This window comes from Podarcis muralis, chromosome 2 (genome assembly GCF_964188315.1).
Source record: "Podarcis muralis chromosome 2, rPodMur119.hap1.1, whole genome shotgun sequence".
NCBI classification, from domain to species: Eukaryota; Metazoa; Chordata; class Lepidosauria; order Squamata; family Lacertidae; genus Podarcis; species Podarcis muralis.
In genome coordinates this window covers 7,889,904-7,913,500 of record NC_135656.1, presented here as the reverse complement: position 1 = coordinate 7,913,500, position 23,597 = coordinate 7,889,904, and the positions used below count along the sequence as shown (strand labels likewise).

At 43.9% G+C, this 23,597-nt stretch overlaps 1 protein-coding gene across 3 annotated transcripts in view; it reads right to left on the bottom strand.

The window, feature by feature from the left end:
- Positions 1-458: 458 nt before the first annotated feature.
- The window catches only part of SLC11A2 (solute carrier family 11 member 2), a 62,734-nt gene continuing 39,595 nt past the window's right edge, over positions 459-23,597 (bottom strand). For all 3 annotated transcript variants that reach the window (XM_028721495.2, XM_028721496.2, XM_028721497.2), the window contains 7 exons: positions 23,382-23,465; positions 21,573-21,692; positions 20,332-20,481; positions 19,863-19,936; positions 17,845-17,998; positions 13,807-13,860; positions 459-3,117 (listed from right to left, as the gene is read on the bottom strand). In XM_028721495.2, coding sequence (XP_028577328.2) covers positions 3,040-3,117; positions 13,807-13,860; positions 17,845-17,998; positions 19,863-19,936; positions 20,332-20,481; positions 21,573-21,692; positions 23,382-23,465 — 714 coding nt within the window. In that variant the 3' untranslated portion in view covers positions 459-3,039. The remainder of the gene's footprint in view (positions 3,118-13,806; positions 13,861-17,844; positions 17,999-19,862; positions 19,937-20,331; positions 20,482-21,572; positions 21,693-23,381; positions 23,466-23,597) is intronic.

The window sequence follows — 23,597 nt, the reverse complement described above, 5'->3', positions numbered from 1 at the left end:
TCAAATGCACATGTGATGGCAAACCCAAACAACCTCGGTGCAGTTAAATGCAAGCTGAGCTCATTCAAACCACCCCAATTACCCTGGGATGAGTTCTTTCACTCGAAGCAGTTTGATCATCTGAATCATCTTGCCAAGTGATAAGAGGGATTCTACTGCTCATCAGGTGATAAGGTGTGGCAAAATGTGTAGCAGGAAGTGTGATAAAATGGTCACCTATTTGGGCTCAGTGGTTTTTCCACATTGCTTACAATAGCATTTTTGTATAAATTAGGCCATGCTCTTTTTTTTTCTTCCGAAGCAGCAACATTCCTTAAGCAGCCTCAACAGAATTATTTTACTTCTACTTCCCCCCCGCTGCAATTATTCCTGCAGCAGTGTCTCCTTGCGTTCTAAGTCAGAAGACAAAGAAAGACTGATGACATCAGATAACAAGATTAGAAACCAGAAAGGCAGTGTATAGTTGACCTATTTATTTGAAAACCTGGACCTCTGTTGAAACAAATAATGATCAGTACATTTAATATAAATTAGTGCCAAATATAAAACAAGAATACCAAATATACTTCTGAATTCCTCTTGCTTAGGAATCACAAGTAGTGAGAGTGCTGTTGTACTCAAGTCCTACTTGTGGCTTCCCATAGGCACCTGGCTGAGAATAGGGTGATGAACTAGATGGGCCTTTGACCTGACCCAGCAGGGCTTGTCTTGAAACCTGAATGGGTTTTGTAACAGAGCACAGATTGCATATATACCATTCAGCAGAAACTGGCCTTGTCTTGTAACACAACTGCAGATATTTAGTGCATCCTGAGTGGAAGATACATGTGACATTTTTAGAACAGAGGGGCTGCCCTGGAAGCCGCCTCACCATGTTTGGTTCAAACATATCTATTTTGGCCAAGTTCAGCGGGACACACTTCTTGTGCCCAAGTTTGTGCGTGCGAATGTGGCATGTTTTTTGATGCACACAAACCATCCAATTTAAGGTAGGAAGCAAAGCAACACCTGATTCTATGCATGCTTACTCAGAATCAAGCCCCGCTTGAGTTGAATGCAGCTTACTAGCAAGTTGATTGTGCACAGAACTCAAGCCTTAGGCTGTCCGCAGTAAGTTACAGAATGGGTGACTCTCCTTATGCAATGAAGAAAAGCAATTTGTAGAGCAAAGGAGCTATTAGTATGATGGTGTCTGTACTGTTTCAAGTGCAATGGCAGTACCAAGTTGTCTCGCATCACAGAGAACATTCAGACAACTCTAATATATGTGGCCAACTTTGCAAACTAGAACAGCTGCAAACTTGATTAAATACTGGCGTTTTCTGCAGATACTGCATGTACATGGCCATATGTGTCTGTTTCTGTGAGCACGAGGGCTAGAAACTTGGGGAAAGTTTCAGGGATAAAACTTAAGCAACAGGTAGGTACCATCTTCGGTTCATACAATGAACAACTCTACTCAAATATCGAGGATTGGCTGAAACCTTGACAGAGCACCGCAAGGCCTGAACTAAATTTGCATCACTTCTATATTGGCTTTGGATTACAATGTAAGCTGCGACTGAATGTGTTGTTAAATTAACCGGGTAAAATGTCACACTAATTCAGTACAGGAAAAAAGGACCCTTAATTTGCTGTAAATTAAAAACACACATTTACCAGCAGCAGAGTAAATGACGCAAGCTGCAACTCTTTATGAAACTGTTATTTCAAGTTTTACCTAATAAATCAGACGTGACATATTAAGCACAAAGTATGTGCAGTGTGAGTTAAAGGAGTCAGCTGATGTGAGATTTTGCCAGCCATGTCATTTTAACAACTCTGTACCAAATTGAGCATTAGTCAAAAGGAAAGAAAGGGGCTCTTGTTACGCTTTATGGCACCCTGTACGATGATGGTGCTGTAAAAAATATATAAAAATATTAATAGGGTCAGCAGAAGAAGCAGGAGTTGCAGGCTAGAGTTCTTTTGCTTCTCGAAAAAAGAAAAGCTGTAATACTTGAATCTCATGGACTTAGTCTTGAAATCGCAGCTCTGCACATAGAACAAGTTTCCTCAGCCACAAGGAAAATTCAATTATGTTAGTTTCCTAATCCAATAGCGAGAAGGACCATGGGGACAGCCAGGCTGGGTGCACTCTGTGTCAAACAAAAACCCAAATTCTCCATCTGGAATAATGAACCTGCTGGATTCCATTTGGACTCCTTGATAACAGGATAGTATTGAGGATAAAATGCCAAGGATATTTCTCAACTTTCAGAAAAGACGCTTGTCAGTTTCCCAGAAATTGAGGGGTGTGTGATCATTTCTCCCTTAGACAGGAAAGACAGTGATCTGCATCAAGCGGAAATCAAATCACCCGTACCTTTACTGTAGTTATATGTTTCAAGTATGGGTCAGTGTCAAATACCTGTAAAGCAAGTAAAGGGCTTTCGAAAGTGAAAATGACAGTCAGGACAGGGGTATGGAACTCTCTGCTATTGCTAGGCCCTGCCTCCAAATAAACAAGTTTGCCCCTGGCACATTTCTCCCAGTTTGAGGCCAGAAATGAGATCCAACTAGGAGTAAAATGCTGGGAGCAGGGGGAGAGGTAGCTGGGTGGAGAGGGAGGCCAGCGGTCGAATGAAGAGTTCAGCACCCACCTCTGGCTAATTGCTTTTCAAATTTTAGTACCTACACCTCCAGTATTTTGAAGATGTTTGGTGGCGACCCACATTTCAAGATACGCGCCTGTCCATCACTATTACATACAATCTCAGCTTCACAATGATTTAACCCAAGCTCTCTGTCAGTCCTTTTGTAACTTTTCTAGGTGACCTTAGGCACAGCTTCTAAAGAAGTCTATTTTCCAGTGTACCAGACGATCCTTAATAGCATACAGTAATTCCTTTCCCCTTGTGCTTCTCTCTTTCTCGAAGTTGCAAATTATTGGATGTTTGCAGTAACATATCAGAACCAATCCAACTTGGCTTAGGGCAGCATAGGAGGGCTCTATGTTCTTTGTCTTTAAAGTCACACCCTTACTAGTTCGGAGGGGATTCATCTAATCGAGGCTTGGTCGGCATCAATGTTGTTGAGGAGGAAGAGTTCTGGATGACCAGTGAGTCCCAGGTGATACTAGAGAAGGAAGAAAAGGAGGTGGCAGTTAGGAATGCTCTCTAAGAGAAATGAAAATGTAGTTGAAATCAGGTAGGGTCAGATCTCCCAAGGTTTTCTAAGTGGGAGACCGAACTCTAAAGAGCGGCAGCCATTTGTTAGGAAAGTTGTTGGCCTGTGGGTGGGGAACCTTGCTAGCAGTCAAAACATCTGGATGCACCCAGTTCCCCTACCCCATGGTAGCTCCCCACACTTCATTATTTCAGGAGGCCAGCACACCAGCGAACACATTCCCAGGAGCCCTTCCTTAGATAAATTAAACCAAAATTCCAGAAGTGTAGCCATGATTGAGACAACCACCACCACCATTGTCAAGGCTTGTTAAAAGCTAACAGATCTATTGTGTTGCAAGTAGGTCACAGCTCACGTCACCAGATGTGCGAGCGCCCGAGTGGGTAGGTATATATATATTCCCTAAATACAGAAGGGAGTGGGGAAGTGGTTTACTAAGTGAAGCCAAAAAGTTGAGCAAAGCAAGAGGCAGCAGTTGGGTATGTCACACAACCGTGCAGATCACAAAGGAATAGTGCATGAAGTTAATTCAAGATCCAGTCAAATGAACAAAAGACCCGATCACAGCACTCTGGATCAGTGACCCCAGCTGAAGATCAGGGATGGCAAGATTCAATGTGTAAATGAGTTCCAATCTCTATTACAATTTATTTAGACAGAGGGCCTTCTCGGTAGTGGCGCCCGCCCTGTGGAACGCCCTCCCATCAGATGTCAAAGAAATAAACAACTATCTGACTTTCAGAAGATATCTGAAGGCAACCCTGTTTAGGGAAGTTTTTGATGTTTGATGTTTTATCATGTTTTTAATATTCTGTTGGGAGCCACCCAGAATGGAGTATATCCGGAGTATGACAACCTTTCCGATCTGCTACAGAATGCCCTAGGGGATAAGACTGACACCCCCACACCTCCATATTGGTTTCAGAGTCTGATTAGCATCCATTTATTCTCTTGAGCAGAAACTGACTTGTTTGGCCTATATTTATGGCAGATGATGCCATTAGTTCACCTTAGAAGATATGTCGATGAATGGACCTTTGATAACAGAGCTGATGTTGTTTGATTGCAAAACAGACTTGCTCTAGTACATATGGAGACTGTTGGGTTTGTTGCAGGGTTTGTATCTCTGTTTTGTGACTCATGATTGTTAGTAAGCGGCTTCCATAAGTTGTGGGGTTGTTTCTAAGCAGGGGCAAGTCTTCAGCCCAAGGCCAATGAGTAGAGAGGATAATTATCTGTGTTGATGAGATACTGGAGAGATTATAGCTGAGAGCTGAAGATAACAAGAGAAGTTCTACTGCTGCATCTGATAGGCCTGTTCTGTAGCAAGTGACTCATTGGGAACCTACCCGACTTTACAGAGTGGTTTCCTCACTTTGCTAAACAAGTATTGTAGTTTTTAAAAGGATGCCTAATGCAACTGTTTGGGGCAATTGTTTGTCCTTGCCCAAAAGATTGGGAGCAGATGTGACTATACCATAATCTTAGTTAAAGGTAAAGGTATCCCTGACCGTTAAGTCCAGTTGCGGATGACTCTGGGGTTGCGGCGCTCATCTTGCTTTAGTGGCCGAGGGAGCCACCGTTTGTCCGCAGACAGCTTCCGGGTCATGTGGCCAGCATGACTAAGCCGCTTCTGGCAAACCAGAGCAGCACACAGAAATGCTGTTTACCTTCCCGCCGGAGTGGTACCTATTTATCTACTTGCACTTTGGCGTGCTTTCAAACTGCTAGGTTGGCAGGAGCTGGGACCGAGCAATGGGAGCTCAACCTGTCGCGGAGATTCCAACCACCGACCTTCCGATCGGTAAGCCCTAGGCTCTGTGGTTTAGACCACAGCTCCACCAGCGTCCCACCATAATCTTAGCTGTATGCAGTTATGTGGGGGATGCACTCTGGATAGTAGCTGCAGGTAGATGTGGTTTTCAGTTGCTTTATGGGATATGGTGCAGTTTATATGCCCTAGTTTAACCAATATATATATGAATGAAATCACGTTACACAGAGTGGTTCAAATTTAGATTAATAGGATGTTGTTACTGATAAAAGATCTGGTTGGATTTCTCAAGAGTTCTCCGTCTCACGAGTCTCAATGCTGAAGACGTCATTAAAGTACCACCACTTGAGAAGAGGAATGTAGTGATTGGAGAAAGCAATGTTCAAAGCCAGCCATTGTGTTTCTTCATACCACTGATGCATATCCCATTACAGTGGTACCTCGGGTTACAGACGCTTCAGGTTACAGACTCCACCAACCCAGAAATAGTACCTCGGGTTAAGAACTTTGCTTCAGGATGAGAACAGAAATTGCATGGCGGCGGCGCAGCAGGAGGCCCCATTAGCTAAAGTGGTGCTTTGGGTTAAGAACAGTTTCAGGTTAAGAATGGACCTCTGGAACGAATTAAGTACTTAACCCGAGGTACCACTGTACCAGGGACTGTTAGCTGGGCATCATTATACCCATACTAACTGGATCTTTGATCATTTGAATGTATGTTGTGCAAGTGAGGGATCTGCGTGTGACAATCCTATTGCTCTCTCTTCCATCGCTTGGCCTTCTGGCATCACTTTGTGTTAAAAGAACTGCTCAGCCCCTTCTCTTTGTCATTAGAGTGTAATTATCCTCTTTGCTAATCTCACAAAGTAGGGATTGGCTCATGAAAGCACTACAATTCTTTAAGACTTCTTTAAGGTAAGGTAACCTAGCAGTTCTGCCAACCTAGCAGTTCTCCTGCCAACCTAGCAGTTCGAAAGCATGTCAAGTGCAAGTAGATAAATAGGTACTGTTCCAGCGGGAAGGTAAACGGGATTTCCGTGTGCTGCTCTGGTTCGCCAGAAGCAGCTAAGTCATGCTGGCCACATGACCCGGAAGCTGTACGCCAGCTCCCTCGGCCAATAAAGCGAGATGAGCGCCGCAACCCCAGAGTTGGTCACGACTGGACCTAATGCTCAGGGGTCCTTTAAGGTAACTCCAAATCCTTTGTTGTTTAATGTCATTGACCCTTCTGTGCCCCCATGTCAGCACCAGAATGGTGGTCCCCGTTTTCCCTTCGCTAAGTTACACTCAGAGACCCTTTCTTCTCGGTTTATTCAGAGAGGGTGTGTTTAAGGACGACGACAATTTGGGGGAGTGAACAGTTGGTGCTTATACTTTGGTTCTCTTTCCTTTTCCTTTCCCTGGGTGATGATTACACTAATTCAGCGAGCGGTATGGAAAGAGTTGTGTTTCCCCCGTTAATTTCAATGGAAGATCTGTGGGATGCATTTTCTTTGGGACACGTGGCTCTGCTCTCTCCAGTGAAGAAGTACGAAGTTCTTTTGGGGGCAGGCTGGCTAGATCAGGACAGAGCAGGTTTCATGGGGTTTTTAGACTCATGGAACTGAACTGGGGTCTCGAGACGTAATATTTCAGCCAGTTACAGATCCAATAGTAGTGCCACAAAAAGCCAAACAATCCCCTCCCCCACAATCTTACTAATTTCTTACATGGCATCACCTGTGTGCTGGAGAAATATAGGGCTGTTTTTTGGGCGTGCATGGGGTAAGTTCCATTGCATGAATAGAATGGCAGCACTAAATACAACCCATACGTTTCTGAAGGTAGATGCGGTTAAAAGGGGCCTACATGCGGCAGAATAGTCATGCACGTCTAAGGCGACTGTGTTCATACATGGTACATGTCGCAGTATCGCTAGGAATTCCATGTGGTATCAGGTGGTTCCTGCCAACTGGAAGTTGTGCAGTTTCAGTGAAAGTTGACATTGCGATTTGCTGCTGGAGCCACAACAATAAAGACTGAAAACTTGTCAGCATTTCTTCTAGAAAATACATTTGGATCTTGGCGGTTCTGTGTTGTATCTTGAGGTGTGTGAATCTCCTGGTTTGGCTGTTCGTATCTCGGCTTAGTAAGCTTAGTTAGGAATGAATCTCTTGCATTCATATGCAAGCCTCTTCTGGCAAGCCACTATTAGACCAGCAAGTCCAATATACTATTATTTCCCATTTTAATCAAACTGGGAAAGTATCATTGCCAGCTTCATAAGCAGTCAGGGAATTAAAGAAACTTCAAACATTGGCTGAAAATGTTGGCTTGCTCCAGAGCTGGTAATCACAGTTTCTCAGGCTGGATGAAACGGGAAACTCTAGCTGATTAGAAATTTCATGGATCACACAAAGGGGCTTTGTGTACACAGGCAAAAGGCTTGGCCGTATCTCAGCTTATTAAGCAGAGATGTGATTGTCCTTTGGGTTCATTTTGGCTTCCTGACTTTAATGATACTGAAAAAGACACATGTGCATTATTTACATGTCTTAAATAAATGTATTGTATTTTTATGTTGTGAACCACCTCGAGATCGAAGGATGAAGGGGAATATTACAAATTTAATAAATAAATAAAAATTTAAAAGTAACACTTGGAGGAGGGCAACTGGTATCTTCTGTAACAGGCACCCCCAAACTCGGCCCTAGTTTTGGGGCTACAGTTCCCATCATCCCTGACCACTGGTCCTGTTAGCTAGGGATGATGGGTGTTGTAGTCCCAAAACATCAGGAGGGCCAAGTTTGGGGGTGTCTGTTCTGTAAGTGGTGCAAAAAAAATAATCCAGGCAATTGTTCTGGTTTTTACTAATGATGTTTTTGTACCTAACTTGCCAAAACTACACAAGATTGATAAAGTGTCACTAATTTGATTTTGAAGTCCACTGACTTTTAAAAGCCATTTCACGCTAATACACACCGTAAAAATCTCTACATGCAAATTCTGCTAATCCCATTAAGACTTTAAGAATAGTTTAAACTGTTTATATAAAGGTATGAATCAAAAGGACAGGATGACCAACAGTTTCCAACAGACTGAAACTTACCGTATAGCATCTCAAGAGTTTACATAAAAACGTATTGCTTGTTTTAAACATTGTAGGACATTTAAACTGCAAGTTTCTTAGCGAAGTAAAATTACTTACACCTTCCACTTCCCTTAAAGCTGGTAAGGAGAGCTTGTAATAAAAGGGGGAAAGATAACATTTCTATAGCATGTCAGAGTTGAACCTGTTTTATCCAAAAGCTTTAATCTGCAGGTAATGTTGGCCCACAGAGCACCAGAAAGGATTTTGCCAACTCAGCAGTACTCATTTGAAGGCTGCTCCACTGACCACGGATCAGTTGACATTTGATTTGTTGTGTTAATAGGAAACTGCTACTAGATATATTTTTAATAGCTAAGTTGCACTCTGGATTGTGACATACACAGATGATGCAGGAAACACCAACAGAAATAAATGATCTAAAATATAGAAATTGTGAGCAGAGGACTCAACCAGGTCTTAATCTGACCCAGAATTCCCCCTCTCCTTTGTTAATAAGCTGCTTTCGACTCATATAAATATGAAACCTGGGCAAATGACGCATGTTTTATGAACTGCAGCAGTGTCTCTGCAGAGCAGTTTTTGGCTTTTTTTGGGGGGGGGGTCACGGAACCCTTTGAGAACAGACCCCATAACTTTCCCCATAACGTAACAGCTCAGCTGGTTTTCAAAGATGTATTTGACCTATCCTTCCCAAATTTGCCGACAACAGCTATTAGCCAGGAGAGCTAGTAAAGATAAAGGGACCCCTGACCATTAGGTCCAGTCGTGACCGACTCTGGGGTTGCGGCGCTCATCTCGCTTTATTGGCCGAGGGAGCCGGCCTACAGCTTCCGGGTCATGTGGCCAGCTTGCGGATGACTCTGGGGTTGCGGCGCTCATCTATCTTTAGTGGCCGAGGGAGCCATTTGTCCGCAGACAGCTTCCGGGTCATGTGGCCAGCATGACTAAGCTGCTTCTGGCAAACCAGAGCAGCGCACGGAAACACCGTTTACCTTCCCGCCGGAGCGGTACCTATTTATCTACTTGCACTTTGACGTGCTTTCAAACTGCTAGGTTGGCAGGAGCAGGGACCGAGCAACGGGAGCTCACCCCATTGTGGGGATTTCAGCCGCCGACCTTCTTATCGGCAAGTCCTAGGCTCTGGGGTTTAACCCACAGCGCCACCTGCGTCCCAGCCAGGAAAGCTACATGGAAGTTAAAACCTGATCTGGTTAGGAAATAGTTATGCTATTCAGGTTTAATTATATCCATCATTCCTGGTCACTGCCATTATTTCTTGCAGCCAGCCAACAGGATTGCTCCTACCATCAGCTCCTCAATGGCTTGCCTCTTTGAATCTTTACCTCCCCAAAGCGGCAAACTGAACATCGCCTTGTGCCAGAATCACCGATTGCAGCCTACAATGGCAATGCAAAGCATCACAAAGGTTTTGATGTCTGCAAGGATCTCTATGCAATACAGCAGGGTATTCCATTCAATGGCAAGGTGTGCTTTGCAGATGTGGGTGCAGAATCCTTCAATGCTCAAATGAACTGGGGGACAGGGGCAGGAAGAGAGAACGCGGCCCACATTCCACATCTGGGCGCATTTTACAAATCATCATCATCATCATCATTGTGTGCTTGATATATACCCGAATAAGACAACCTTCGTGAGGTTAATTTAAGCAGAAAAGAAAGACACCCAAGTTGGAAAATGTTCCATTCTTTTAATTTAAATTATCATTTATACAGACTGATTTATACTAAAAAAAATAGACATTTGTTTCATAGATTTTACAACCCAAACTGTGTAGCACGGATGCTTTACGACTGCTACATAGCTACGATTTTCAGAATCTTGTACCATGTTCAAAACGGTGTCAGACAGAAACTGACATCCCAAGAGGCAGGCTTGTCTATCTTTCTTCTGAGAATTTACAATGTTAAAGTGCACCGAAGAAAAAATTACAGCTGCTGAAGGCCGCTGGCCATTTTTTAACCATGCAACTCCCCAATAGTATAAACTATTCTGCTACTGAAAAACCTGGAAAGCAATTCGCCCATGGAGTGTACAAAGCATTTCAAGTAATTCTGCAAAGTCCACATAGAAAATGCCAGACACACTTTCCGAGTTTGCAAAACAGAACTATTAAAATAATGCCTGCTTCTGAGCTGGGGAAATGTTCACCAAGTTTATTGAAATACAGCAAAAACGAGCAGTAAGATTGGATAAGCTAGTACAAATAAAACCGGGAGACTTGAGATGGTCAGATAAAATAGCAATTCAAAATTTAGCAGCTTTGTTGCAGCAAAAAGGAATGATCAGAGCCCCTCTGTAGTGAATGGAGATATAACAGCAGCACAGCCCAGTAGGAACCACACCTCTCAAGTGTATGGCCAACTTGAACCCTGGATTTCAGAGGTCCTTCTCTACTGCAGGCAAGGACGCCTTTTCTTAAGGAAAACTGCACATACCAAACACCAACTGGCCTTGAGTGCAATCTTTCCCCATCCCATGCTGGTTGAGGATGCTGGGAGTTGTAGTTCAAAAGTATTGGAGAGTATCAGGCTATGTTAGTGTTGAGTGGGGAAAAGCTAGGTACCCTCTTGGCATCACGTCATGCCTATGATGCAATGTATTTTTGTCACCTTTATGGCATTACATACAGTTGTAGGCAGAAGGAAAGATTCTAGCCAACTTGAAAGTCTCAAAACACATGCAATGTCACCTTCTCTTAAGCAAAAGATCCTCACAGCTGCCATTAATTTTTTTCCACAAGTGCACATGAGACAAAATGTATTGTCTAGTTCTTGAGCAGAACTGGATGCTCCCACACTGACTGAAAATAGTTTAATTGTATTTTTCTCTACATTTGAAATTTAGGTGCACCTTGATGCAGCAATAGAAAGTCCGTTCGTCCCCCCATCATATGTGGGCCAGTAGGCTATTATAGCCTTGGATCAAGCACAGAACAAAGCATCCGTTAGGCTGACCAGTTTTAAAAGGATTTGAGCATGCTCAACTATGCCCTGGAATGCAACCTTTGACATTTGTCAAAAACAGGGCACAGGTTAACGCTGTTATAAAGTCATTATTCAACCCGTTAAATCTTATCAATACCCAGGGAGCAAAACGATAATGATCACGTTAAAAATGGTACAGAAAAATTGGAGGATGGCTTCCAGTGACGATTGGAAAAATTAGGGCATTTCAAGTCAAGATTTACCATTAGTGTTTTTAAAAGAGAAACACACATGAAGGATTGTGTGAGAATGTCAAATGTCTTTGGGGGGGGGGCATTGCTCAAGTTATGACCAGTTCTGAATCCTACCTTCTAGTGATTATGGGTACCCCTCTTCAAGCCAAGTGGGTGGTTAGCCTCACAATACGTGCAAGAAAAGTATTAAAATTGGAACCCATCCAAAGCTGTTTTGTTTTTGGACCTGAAACGCAGCTGATGAAGTAGATGCAACAAAGCTACCTTAGCCCAAATTCCAGTCCAGCGAAATCAGTATTCTTATCAGTTTCACAAGATAAGGGTAACATTTGAGACCAGTGACAACATTTGCAAGTCCTGCTTGAGGCAAATCTCAAGGACTTCCTCAGGTTCTTCTTTTAAGAACAGAAATATATTTGGGAATCTAAATGTTTACCATTTCCCAAATGAAACAGAATACGGAGGTAGTGGAATTGCCTCTAAATTTCTCTGGAGCTCGTTTCACAATGTGCTACTATGTTCCGTATTGGGCCTTTTCAGACCACGCTGCAACCTTAGGAAGTCCCTCTGAATTCTATTTAACAGATGACAGACACATGCATCTCTGAATGAAATTCCAGGAGGAATATATGAAACATATTCCATGAGGTAAAAACCATTCATCATTATACCCAGGACCCTACACATAGCTCAGTGATGCAATTATTAACGTTATTAATACTATAATTAGTCCTTTCTTAGTATCTATCTCAATGTTGTAATGCCAAAAGGAGAGGATTTTGCAATGCTACCCTGAAGACTGTTAAAAGGAAATGAAGCAACAAAAAGAAATACAGAAAAACCATTTAAGATGACGGAAGGAGTAACTGGAATAATTACACCAGGTTAACTGTGTTGTTGTTTTTTAAAATATGTTTGTGATAGTATGTGTAGTAGGAGACTCCTGGCTAGAAAGAGGATTCAAGTATTCATACTTAAGTATTTTCCTCCAACGGACGCCGAAACCTTCATTTTAACCCTAACATTCCTGACACAAAGAGTTACAGGAAATATGGACATCACTTCACTGTATTAATAACAATTAGTCACAAAACAAACAGTAAAAACTTGTAAACATTGAATGCAAAATTATTTCCCCATTGCTGACCACCAGAATTGCACACTTAGCAAGTTAATTAACACTTTTTAATGTACGGGCCCAGTTTTAATTTTTAGCACTTGTTCTTTTGGTTCAGAATTCTCTAATGGAGAACTTCAGTGGAGACAGAAAAAGGAGAAATCTATACAAAAATTGTGGATTTCCTCTCTTTAACTGTGATCTTGCTTTTACACTGAAGAGTACCAAGGAAGCCATTTGGGGGGAATTTGGGACAGTTGCTTAAGAGAAATAAAATTCCGGAGCACATGATACACGTGCCCATCTCTTGAGCTGGAAAGCAAGCCGTTCCTCTAGTGAAGACCAAGAATTAAATGACCAAGCCAAGCGCTCTTTCTACCTGCTTCTCATCCAAAATGTGCAGCCACTCTATTTGTGTGATTTTTTGGACAGTAGTCCTGCAGAAGATGATACTCTGGCCATCTGGCGGGCACTAGTACTCTCACTAGTATTGAAACTAGCAATTGTACTTTCAGAAGTGGCTTGTACTCCTTCCAAAATAAGTTCTCAGCTTGGCAAGGCTCTCTTTGATAAAGGATGCAGAAACAGCCTCAGCATCACTAACTTACGCCTGCCTTTAATCATTATCAGAAGGAGTGGTCAGCCAACATTAATCAACTGGACAGGAGACTGTTTGATTCACTTGCCAGCTTCTACATTTAGCAGAATTCACAGACAATACTTTAATCAAACGGCACTATTTTGGGTTCCAGATGGAGGGCTTGAATGCTCAGCTGTGGCGTGCTGCCTGCCTGCAGAAAGCCAGCTTCACAGGAAACAAGATTTAGCACAACGCTTCTCATGTTATTTCCCAACATGCAGGGAGATTCTCCCCTGCTTCCTGCCCATGGGGATTTACCTGCATCCTGATGCATTCCTTAGCAGTGAATAATGTTAGCCTTTAACTTGCATTCCAGCTACCGACACTAGCAAGACTCATTAGGGTCTATTCTATTCAAGTGCAATCACGTCATTTAATTTTATGCCTTTAAAACACGGGTTTTTTAAAGACACGATTGCCATTAATTGAAGGAATCCCAGTTAAAATATAGTATTAGTCCCTTGGTGAAAGTCAAAAGCATTTTAGTGTTTGCATTCTCACACTGAGAATCTAATGCTACAAGGGAAGCAACGAGAATTTTTGTTCGTTTGTTCTTTAGAGTGTGATTGTAGGGGGACAGCAAGGAAAAGAACCCAAGTATTTCTCAATATGTACAACCACAATTATTGTTTTTTAACGCCATTAACCACAATCTTAACTTTGTGCAAAAGCGCACATACATTTGGATATGTTCACAGAGTAAACCATAGAAACACACTGGCCCTGATGGCTCCCTGTTGCGTACAGACAGACCCAGTATTTAATTAATTGGAGACGAAGCCGGCTCTTCAATAAGCAACGTTCTCGTGACTCTTACCGTGCGACCACAGGCCAGGAAGGAGGCTCCCAGAGCTATTAGGCACAGCCAAGTCTGGAGGAGAGAAGCAGAATCCCAAATCAATTGTAGGTTTACTTAGAAAGACAGTCCCACCACAAAGTATTTTAGTCACTACAAAGAAAACAGTGCACTGTTCCCATGTGATCATAGGTCTCTCACGTCTATTAATTTCACTGGAAGAGTAGGCCCATTGAAATAAATGGACCTGAATTCTATCTATTAATTTGAAATGGTCTGCTCTGAGTAGGACCAGTGTTGAATACAGTGGTGCCCCGCAAGACGGAAAACCCGCTAGACGAAAGGGTTTTCCGTTTCTGAGTTGCTTCGCAAGACGATTTTCCCTATGGGCTTGCTTCGCAAGACGAAACGTCTTGCTAGTCTTGCGATTTTTTTCCGCTTTCCCCCCCTTTTTCTAAGCCGCTAAGCCGCTAATCGCCTTTTAGCAGCTTAGCCGCTAATCCTTTAATAGCCGCTAAACCACTAATAGCGCTAATCCGCTTAGCCGCTAATAGGGTTGCTTCGCAAGACGAAAAAACCACTAGACGAAGAGAATCACGGAACGGATTCTTTTCGTCTTGCGAGGCACCACTGTATAACCCAGAGTGGGTCATTTCCTTCATTGAATTTATATACCGTCCTATTCCCGGAAAGGGACGCAGGTGGCGCTATGGGTTAAACCACAGAGCCTAGGACTTGCTGATCAGAAGGTTGGCGGTTCGAATCCCCGCGACGGGGTGAGCTCCCGTTGCTCGGTCCCTGCTCCTGCCAATCTAGCAGTTTGAAAGCACGTCAAAGTGCAAGTAGATAAATAGGTACCGCTCCAGCGGGAAGGTAAAAGGCGTTTCTGTGCACTGCTCTGGTTCACCAGAAGCGGCTTAGTCAGGCTGGCCACATGACCCGGAAGCTGTACACTGGCTCCCTTGGCCAATAAAGCGAGATGAGCGACGCAACCCCAGAGTCGGTCACGACTGGACCTAATAGTCAGGGGTCCCTTTACCTTTACCTATACCTGGATGTCTCAGGATGCTTCACAAACAACAATCTCTATCTATCATCTATCTATCTATCTATCTATCTATCTATCTATCTATCTATCTATCTAATAATCCAACACGCCCCCCCCCCCAAAGTGTCACATTTTAAAGGGTATAGGATGTTGATTAGATAAGCCAAAGGCTGGTTAAAGAGGAATGTTTTTGCCTGGCACTGAAAGGTGTATAATGAAGGTGCCAGGCAAACTTCCCTGGGGAGACCATTCCATAGACGGGGAGCCACTGCAGAGAAGGCCCCGTTCTCGTGTTGCCACCCTCTGGACCTCTCGAGGAGGAGGCACATCAAGGAGGGCCTCAGAAGATGATCTCAGGGTCCGGCCTAACATAGTCACTACTCTAAGTAAACTTTAGTTGAAAACCACTGAGGGTTACACCCCTGCCCCAACTTCCAATGCCTCAGCAAAACAGCAGCACCCTACCAGGTTTCAAAACCTTAAGAAACACATTGGGGGGGGGGCAAGAGAAAAAAGTGTCACACAGCAGTTGCTGCCATTGCATGCCAAGAGGCAGATCTAGTTAACCCAACTAAAGAAATCTTAGCTGAGCGATTGCAGGAGTTTTAATCCAATTAAATGTGCATCACTGCAACTCAGAAGAATACTTCAGAAGAACAACAGTAAACAATTCCTTTTAACATGATGCACATATGCGTCAGGGCTGGCAGCTCCTTAGAACTAGGCTGAGAGAGCAACGACTGTAAGCTTTCATATATTTTTGTTTTGTTTTAAGTCTCTAGCCCCTTTACAGTGAAAGTTATGAAGCAAAATGTGCAGGCAATATGCTATGGAGAAATTCAGAGTTTCACTCTGGAGAAGGCATTTCAAAGACATAGCTTCAAAATGACATAAAGGGCAGCTTTATGTTGTTTAAAGGGGGCCAAATTCCCCCTGCCACCTGGTACATGAGAGGAGATTGTGTACGGCGGCATTCAAAAGATATGGGTATGCACCCACCCTTGCTTTGAATATGTAAAATAAGAGTGAAGAGAGGCTGTTCTCAGTCAGCCCATAAGAATTGCAAAAGGACACAGAGAAAAGTAGACCATCCCCGAGCCCAAGTATTTTAGGCTGTTGACAGGGGGAAACTGAGTAGGAAAAGTTGCAAGTGCAAGGAGGAATTGTATTTACAAGGGTAATAATAATAATAATAATAATAATAATAATAATAATAATAATACCCCACCCATCTGGCTGGGTTTCCCCAGCCAATCTGGGCAGCTCCCAACAGAATAACAAAACTTCAAATATTAAAAATGTCCCAATACGGGGCTGCCTTCAGATGCCTTCTAAAAGTCAGATAGTTGTTTATTTCCTTGACATCTGATGAGAGAGCGTTCCACAGTACAGGTGCCACTACCGAGAAGGCCCTCTGCCTGGTTCCCTGTAACTTCACTTCCCGCAGTGAGGGAACCACCAGAAGGCCCTCAGTCTGGACCTCAGTGTCCAGGCTGAACGATGGGGGTGGAGATGCTCCTTCAGGTCTACTGGGCCGAGGCCCTTTAGGGCTTTAAAGGTCAGCACCAACACTTTGAATTGTGCATCTTCTAGGGATGCAGCGAAACCCGTGCACACACTTGGTCCACGCCAGGATTACCATCAAGGAGGGTCAGGCTAGCCTGCAAGATGATTTTAATGCCTCAGGATCCATCCACATATATGGGAGAAAGTTAAAGTGTAGGTTCTGAAATACCATGTTGGGAGCTAAACCAGCTCCTTGTCACCCGTAACCCCAGTGTCTGAGGCAGGAGAGGAGGCTCTTCCCTCCTTGCTAAACTGCAGCCAGTGTAAACCTTTTCCATAAACCTTGTGGGAGCCATTTAGAACTGGGTTTAGTGCTATCTGCATAGGCCCTCCCCTTCATTTGCACAGTCACATCCTGGGATTCAATGATGGGAACTGGCTTTTAAAGAGACTTTTTTTTGGGGGGGGACACACAAGGTTGTTGTTTTGTTCTGGGAAGAACAACCGTTTCTGAAAATACACCCGCTGTTTTCGAAGTAAGTCAGTGAGAACGCTATCCTGTAGCCTGAGGCACACACTTCTAATTTACTGGGCAATCCATCTCATTTCCCCTAGATAAGGTTATTTTTAAGTGGGAAATGATGCAGATACAGAAACTGCTATGTGCTGGAATGGCAGAGGGAAGGACTCTGCATTAAGACACCTACAGTGAGGGGGGAAAGTATTCGATCCCCTGCTAAATTTGCCCGTTCGCCCTCTGACATCTGGCAGTTTCCCAGTGTGCTGGAATAGTATTGCCTGGTAAACGCCATAGATTTCAAAAAAACCATCTCTGGACCAGATGGGGGAAGAAAGTCATGCTTCCTAGTAAGATCATAGAATCATAGAGTTGGAAGAGACCACAAGGGCCATCGAGTCCAACCCCCTGCCAAGCAGGAAACACCATCAGAGCACTCCTGACATATGGTTGTCAAGCCTCTGCTTAAAGACCTCCAAAGAAGGAGACTCCACCACACTCCTTGGCAGCAAATTCCACTGTCAAACAGCTCTTACTGTCAGGAAGTTCTTCCTAATGTTTAGGTGGAATCTTCTTTCTTGTAGTTTGGATCCATTGCTCCGTGTCCGCTTCTCTGGAGCAGCAGAAAACAACCTTTCTCCCTCCTCTATGTGACATCCTTTTATATATTTGAACATGGCTATCATATCACCCCTTAACCTCCTCTTCTCCAGGCTAAACATGCCCAGCTCCCTTAGCCGTTCCTCATAAGGCATCGTTTCCAGGCCTTTGACCATTTTGGTTGCCCTCCTCTGGACACGTTCGAGTTTGTCACTGTCCTTCTTGAACTGTGGTGCCCAGAACTGGACACAGTACTCCAGGTGAGGCCTGACCTGACAAGATGTTGTTGTTGTTTTCCTTTTTGAAGACTAACAACAACAACAACAACAACAACAACAACAACAACAACAACAACAACAACAACGATGCAAACCCACCATTAACTTACCAAATATGCCACGAAGGCTAGGTAGACAATGCTGAGAAGTGAAGCAATCACATAATAGAGGGTTTGTCCCAGGCCAGTTACATACGACACCACAAAGTACATGTTGATGGCGCAGATGATAAGAATGAGAATTCCCCCAGCGATCTTCCAGGCCCTAAAAGTCAAATTAAGAAACAATTATTATAGTGGGAGGAGATGAAATGGGAATGACTTGCAACTATGCGGAATGGTTGAGAAGTGCGACAGAATAGGCACTCAACCCCCTCCTCCACCCAAAAAAGGCTCACAAAAATGAAGTCATGTGACCACATTTACAGAAACCACCTAATACCCTTGAAGCCTACAGGATGGGACTCTGCAGTATAGGGACAGGGGAAACTGATGTGGAAGAGCAACCAAAAGTGTGTTCATGTGTATTGCAAATACATACAGGGTGAGTCTTTTAAAAGGGGCCCCGTGGAACATGTGCACTCTGTATCCACGGAGCCTCTTTTAAAGGACTCACCCTGTATATGTGTGTGTGTCAAAAGTGTGTGTGTGTGTGTGTGTGTGTACGTACACACACACACACACACACACACTGTTGTTGTTGTTTAGTCATGTCCGCCTCTTCGTGACCCCCTGGACCAGAGCACACCAGGCACTCCTGTCTTCCACTGCCTCCTGCAGTTTGGTCAAATTCATGCTGGTCGCTTTGAGAACACTGTCCAACCATCTCGTCCTCTGCCGTCCCCTTCTCCTTGTGCCCTCCATCTTTCCCAACATCAGGGTCTTTTCCAGGGAGTCTTCTCTTCTCATGAGGTGGCCAAAGTATTGGAGCCTCAGCTTCAGGATCTGTCCTTCCCATGAACACTCAGGGCTGATTTCCTTCAGAATGGCTAGTTTGATCTTTTTGCAGTCCATGGGACTCTCAAGAGTCTCCTCCAGCACCATAATTCAAAAGCATCAATTCTTTGGCGATCAGCCTTCTTTATGGTCCAGCTCTCACTTCCATACATCACTACTGGGAAAACCATAGCTTTTACTATACGGACCTTTGTTGGCAAGGTGATGTCTCTACTTTTTAAGATGCTGTCTAGGTTTGTCATTGCTTTTCTCCCAAGAAGCAGGCGTCTTTTAATTTTGTGACTGCTGTCACCATCTGCAGTGATGAGGTGTGTGTGTGTGTATATATAAAAAAGTGTAAAGTTTTACTGCAATTATTATAGTGTAAAAGTGTAAAAGGTTCGGCAACTGGCAAGTCACTGCATGTATTGCTTTTCAAGTATTTATGGTGATGTGCTGGAAGTTGATTTTTTTTGTTACCTGTGGCAGCAGTGGTTGCACACAGCAGCCTGGCGAAAGATGTAGATGTTGCCCAGGAGTACAGCAAACTAAAATGGACACGTGGTCCTGGCATCCCACAGAAAAGCTGCAAAGCTACAGGTTCCACTGGTCGCACTGACTATAAAACACACTCCACACATTGGAGGGAGGGTCCCTGCACTTTTTTTATTTACAGAGTGAGGAGAGAAATACTGTGTGCATGCATGCACACGCACACAGTCCTATGCTCATGTGAAGAGTGTCACTTCATAGTAATAAAGTGAAGCCTCAACTTGCTGCAGAATTACATCCAGGTGCTGAGATTTAAAGTGGCTTGCCCAAGTGACAAGTGTTCCCAGATACAGTGGCACCTTGGTTAAAGAACAGCTTAGTTTATGAACAGCTTGGATTAAGAACGCTGCAAACCCGGAAGCAGGTGTTTTGGTTTGTGAACTTTGCCTTGGAAGCAGAAAATGTTCCGCTTCCTGTTGAGTGTGTTCCATTTGTAAATCGAGTCCCCCGCTGCTATGGGAAAGCACGCCTTGGTTTAAGAACGCTTTGGTTTAAGAATGGACTTCCGGAATGGATAAATTCGTAAACCAAGGTACCACTGTACTGAGAAGTGTCTGCTCAGAAGCAATATTATGCATCTCAGTTTTTACCCTTCTCAGGTCCCTCAAGGATGTGATACGCATGCAATTCTTCATACTTACAGGCCATTGGCGAAGTCATTCATCACAGGGCGCAAACTGGTGAATGTGAGGACTGGAATTAATGCAAAAGGAAGCTGGAAAGGAAGAAAAAAAGGGGGGGAGGGAGATATTGCTCAAGAAGGTATCCTAAGGCTTCCAGCTCTGAATTTCCTCCTACAAGACTCACCCTCAAGTCTATGATATTTCCCCGGAGGGTGATGGCTTGTTCCCTTTAGCATACAAAAGAACCTGCATTGCACAGCTCTTACTTGTTTCCACGTAGAAAACAAATGGGCCCTGGACTGCTAAACCGACTCAGTATGTGCCGAGTTTCCTTTCATTGGACTGCTAGGTTTTATTATTTCGAATCCCTGCTTTTGAAAACCAGTGCGTCGAACCTGGATTCCGTCTTCCCTCCCAAGCCTTTCCGAGGGCAAATTTTGCTGCAGCAGGTAAATGTGCCCCCACAACTATTCTTCAGGACTCTCACCTGCAGGCTCATAAGAACGTTGAGGAAGTCATTCATGCCAGTCAGGCGTTCCACATCTTGGAAAATGGCAACCAGGAGGGTGGGCGTGATGGCGATGGAGCGAGTCAAAACCACTCGAGCAAAGCGCGACCACTTCAGATTGAGGAACCCCTGAAACAAGCCAGCGGAGCTCAAATGTCATCGAACAACAAAACAGTTTGTAGGGTGGGATACGGGTACAAGGAAGACATTCTCAGGTTAACGGGCTAGTTTTCAGCTTAATGCTCAGAACCTTCACAAAGATACGCTCACAACCTTCCAGTATTCTCTCACTTGATCATCGTTTACCTTTGTGTGACTTTCATTTTTATAAACATCACTCCATGGTGATTTTTTTAAAAAAATTCTTTTTATTTATATAATCATAAATGGAAAACCACGGGACGTGGGTGGCGCTGTGGTCTAAGCCACAGAGCCTAGGGCTTGCCAATCAGAAGGTTGGCGGTTTGAATCCCCGCAACGGGGTGAGCTCCCATTGCTCGGTCCCAGCTCCTGCCCACCAAATACTACCTTTACAGTAGACTCCTATGCATGGGTGGCGCTGTGGGCTAAATCACAGAGCCTAGGGCTTGCCGATCAGAAGGTTGGCGGTTCGAATCCCTGCAACGGGGTGAGCTCCCGTTGCTCGGTCCCTGCTCCTGCCAACCTAGCAGTTCAAAAGCTCATCAAAGTGCAGGCAGATAAATAGGTACCACTCCGGCGGGAAGGTAAATGGCATTTCCGTGTGCTGCTCTGGTTCGCCAGAAGCGGCTTAGTCCTGCTGGCCACATGACCCAAAAGTTGTACGCTGGCTCCCTTGGCCAATAAAGTGAGATGAGCTCCGCAACCTCAGAGTCGTCCACGACTGGACCTAATTGTCAGGGGTCCCGTTACCTTTACTTTTAAATGGAAAGCCATGCGAAGTCTGATTTTTTAAAAAAGGTATTGAAAAATGTCATTAAGACAAGTTTTGTTGTTTGTTTTCTTAGTCCCAGAATCTGCTCTGAAGATGGTACCCAGCAGTTATTGCACGCTGCTTCTCTTTTGCAAGTTTGTGCTTTCATGCAGAATTGCTTGCATACACCAGAAAGCAAAACACCCACAGGTAACTGAAATGTTTAGACCAGGTTGCGACATCTCCATCCTCTCATCCTCACTCAAGTAAGGAAAAAGGATCCTGGCTGACAAACATAAGCTAACGTGACTGAAGAGAGATGAAATACCTCCATGACAAATTGTCCAGAGTATGTTCCCGTCATTGTCGAACTCTGACCTGCAGCGAGAATCCCGATAGCCCAGATGTAGAGAGCAGCCGGGCCGAAAGAACAACCCAGAACAACACCCTAGAACACAGAAGGATTCTTGTCAATGATGTGTAAAAGTAAAATTCTGAGGGGGGGGCAAATAAAGACTTACAATTTAGAGCTGCCAAGGCAGCAATCTAATGCAAGGGGGCCATTTTATTAAAACTGCTATTTAGATGAGGTTGACCAATTTACTCTGGGAAGGGCGGGGTATAAATAAAATATTATTATTATTATTATTCAAACAGAACATGAACTTGAAGGTCAGGGCTACTGCACACATACATTCATTTTCATAAATACGCCAGTGCCAAATGACAGTTACGTTGTCAACTTTCCATTTCCCCAAGAGCAATGAGCTTGCACTGTTCCTTTGGATGGGAGCAGAAATAAAAAAAACCTCCCTGAGGTTGCTTGCAGAACACTAGACCCAACCGCCTTCTCAATCCGGCCCGCAGACAGTCTGGGAATCAGTGTGTTTTTCCATGAGTAGAATGTGTCCTTTTATTTAAAATGCATCTCTGGGTTATTTGTGGGGCATAGGAATTCATTCATTTTTCCCCCTCCAAAATATAGTCCGGCCCCCCACAAGGTCTGAGGGACAGTGGACCAGCCCCTTGCTTTAAAAGTTTGCTGGCCCCTGCACTAGAGCAATGAAGGGGGGCCCCAAACTTGTCTAATATTTGCATCTCCTCTCTTGTCTTTCCCTGCTAAGTCCAGAGAAAAAACAACGGCTGAAACATTGAAATCAAAACTTTTGCAGGGTGTTTATATATATATATATATATATATATATATATATATATATATATCCACCAGGTTCCCCAAGATCTTTGACAGCTCCTCTTTAACTTTCTTCTGGAAGCTTGTTAAACCTTCCTTTTTAAGACAAATTTGTTCGCTGTCCTCAAAACAGAACATTTTACAACTTTGCATATTAGTGTTTTTCAGAGGTAGGTTATGATGGTTTTTAATTTGGACTATGATGGTTTTTAATTTGACGCGGGTGGCGCTGTGGTGGCTTGCTGATCAGAAGGTCGTGGTTCGAATCCCCATGATGGGGTGAGCTCCCGTTGCTCGGTCCCTGCTCCTGCCAACCTAGCAGTTCAAAAACACGTCAAAGTGCAGGAAGGTAAACGGCATTTCCGTGCGCTGCTCTGGTTTCGCCAGAAGCGGCTTAGTCATGATGGCCACATGACCCGGAAGCTGTACGCTGGCTCCCTCGGCCAGTAAAGCGAGATGAGCGCCGCAACCCCAGAGTCGTCTGCGACTGGACCTAACGGTCAGGGGTCCTTTACCTTTTTAATTTGGACTTTTAGCCAGCATTCTTATAGAGCTGTGTTTATCACTGCTCTTTTTAAAAGTGATAATAGAGAATGTAGACACTGTACAAGCTAAATGTTATTGTGTTCTGCTATTCCAATGGGACCTCCCGCACCCCTGAAAATCTGCTCTAGGGGGTCTCTCTGGAAGATTTGAAATGTGTGCTTGGGGGGGGCAAGGGGGAGGAGGAGGTGGGAAAGTCCCACTGCACCAGTGGAAGTCTGCTTGCACAACATTAGATTCAACCTTTCCTTGGCTACACAAAGGGTCTTCATGAATTTTAAATGCAGTCAACTTTGTTTGAGGGAGCAAGGGCTGAAAGAGTCAAAGACGGTTCTGAGCCAAGCCCAATATTCCTTTGCTGCCTCAAGAAAAATGCATATTGCCGTTCAAAGACCTACTCACCCCTTTATAGATATCGACATCCAGGGTTCCATTTGATTGAAACAACGAAGGTGGAGCAAAGGTTTTATTTGCACACATTTCTTGCTGCAAAGACAAATATTGACATGTTTCAAAAACTACGTTTTCACAAGGTCGATCCAAGTATGAGGAAAGGAACATATTGCTATAATATAATATAATATGATATGATATGATTAATATAATATAATATAATAT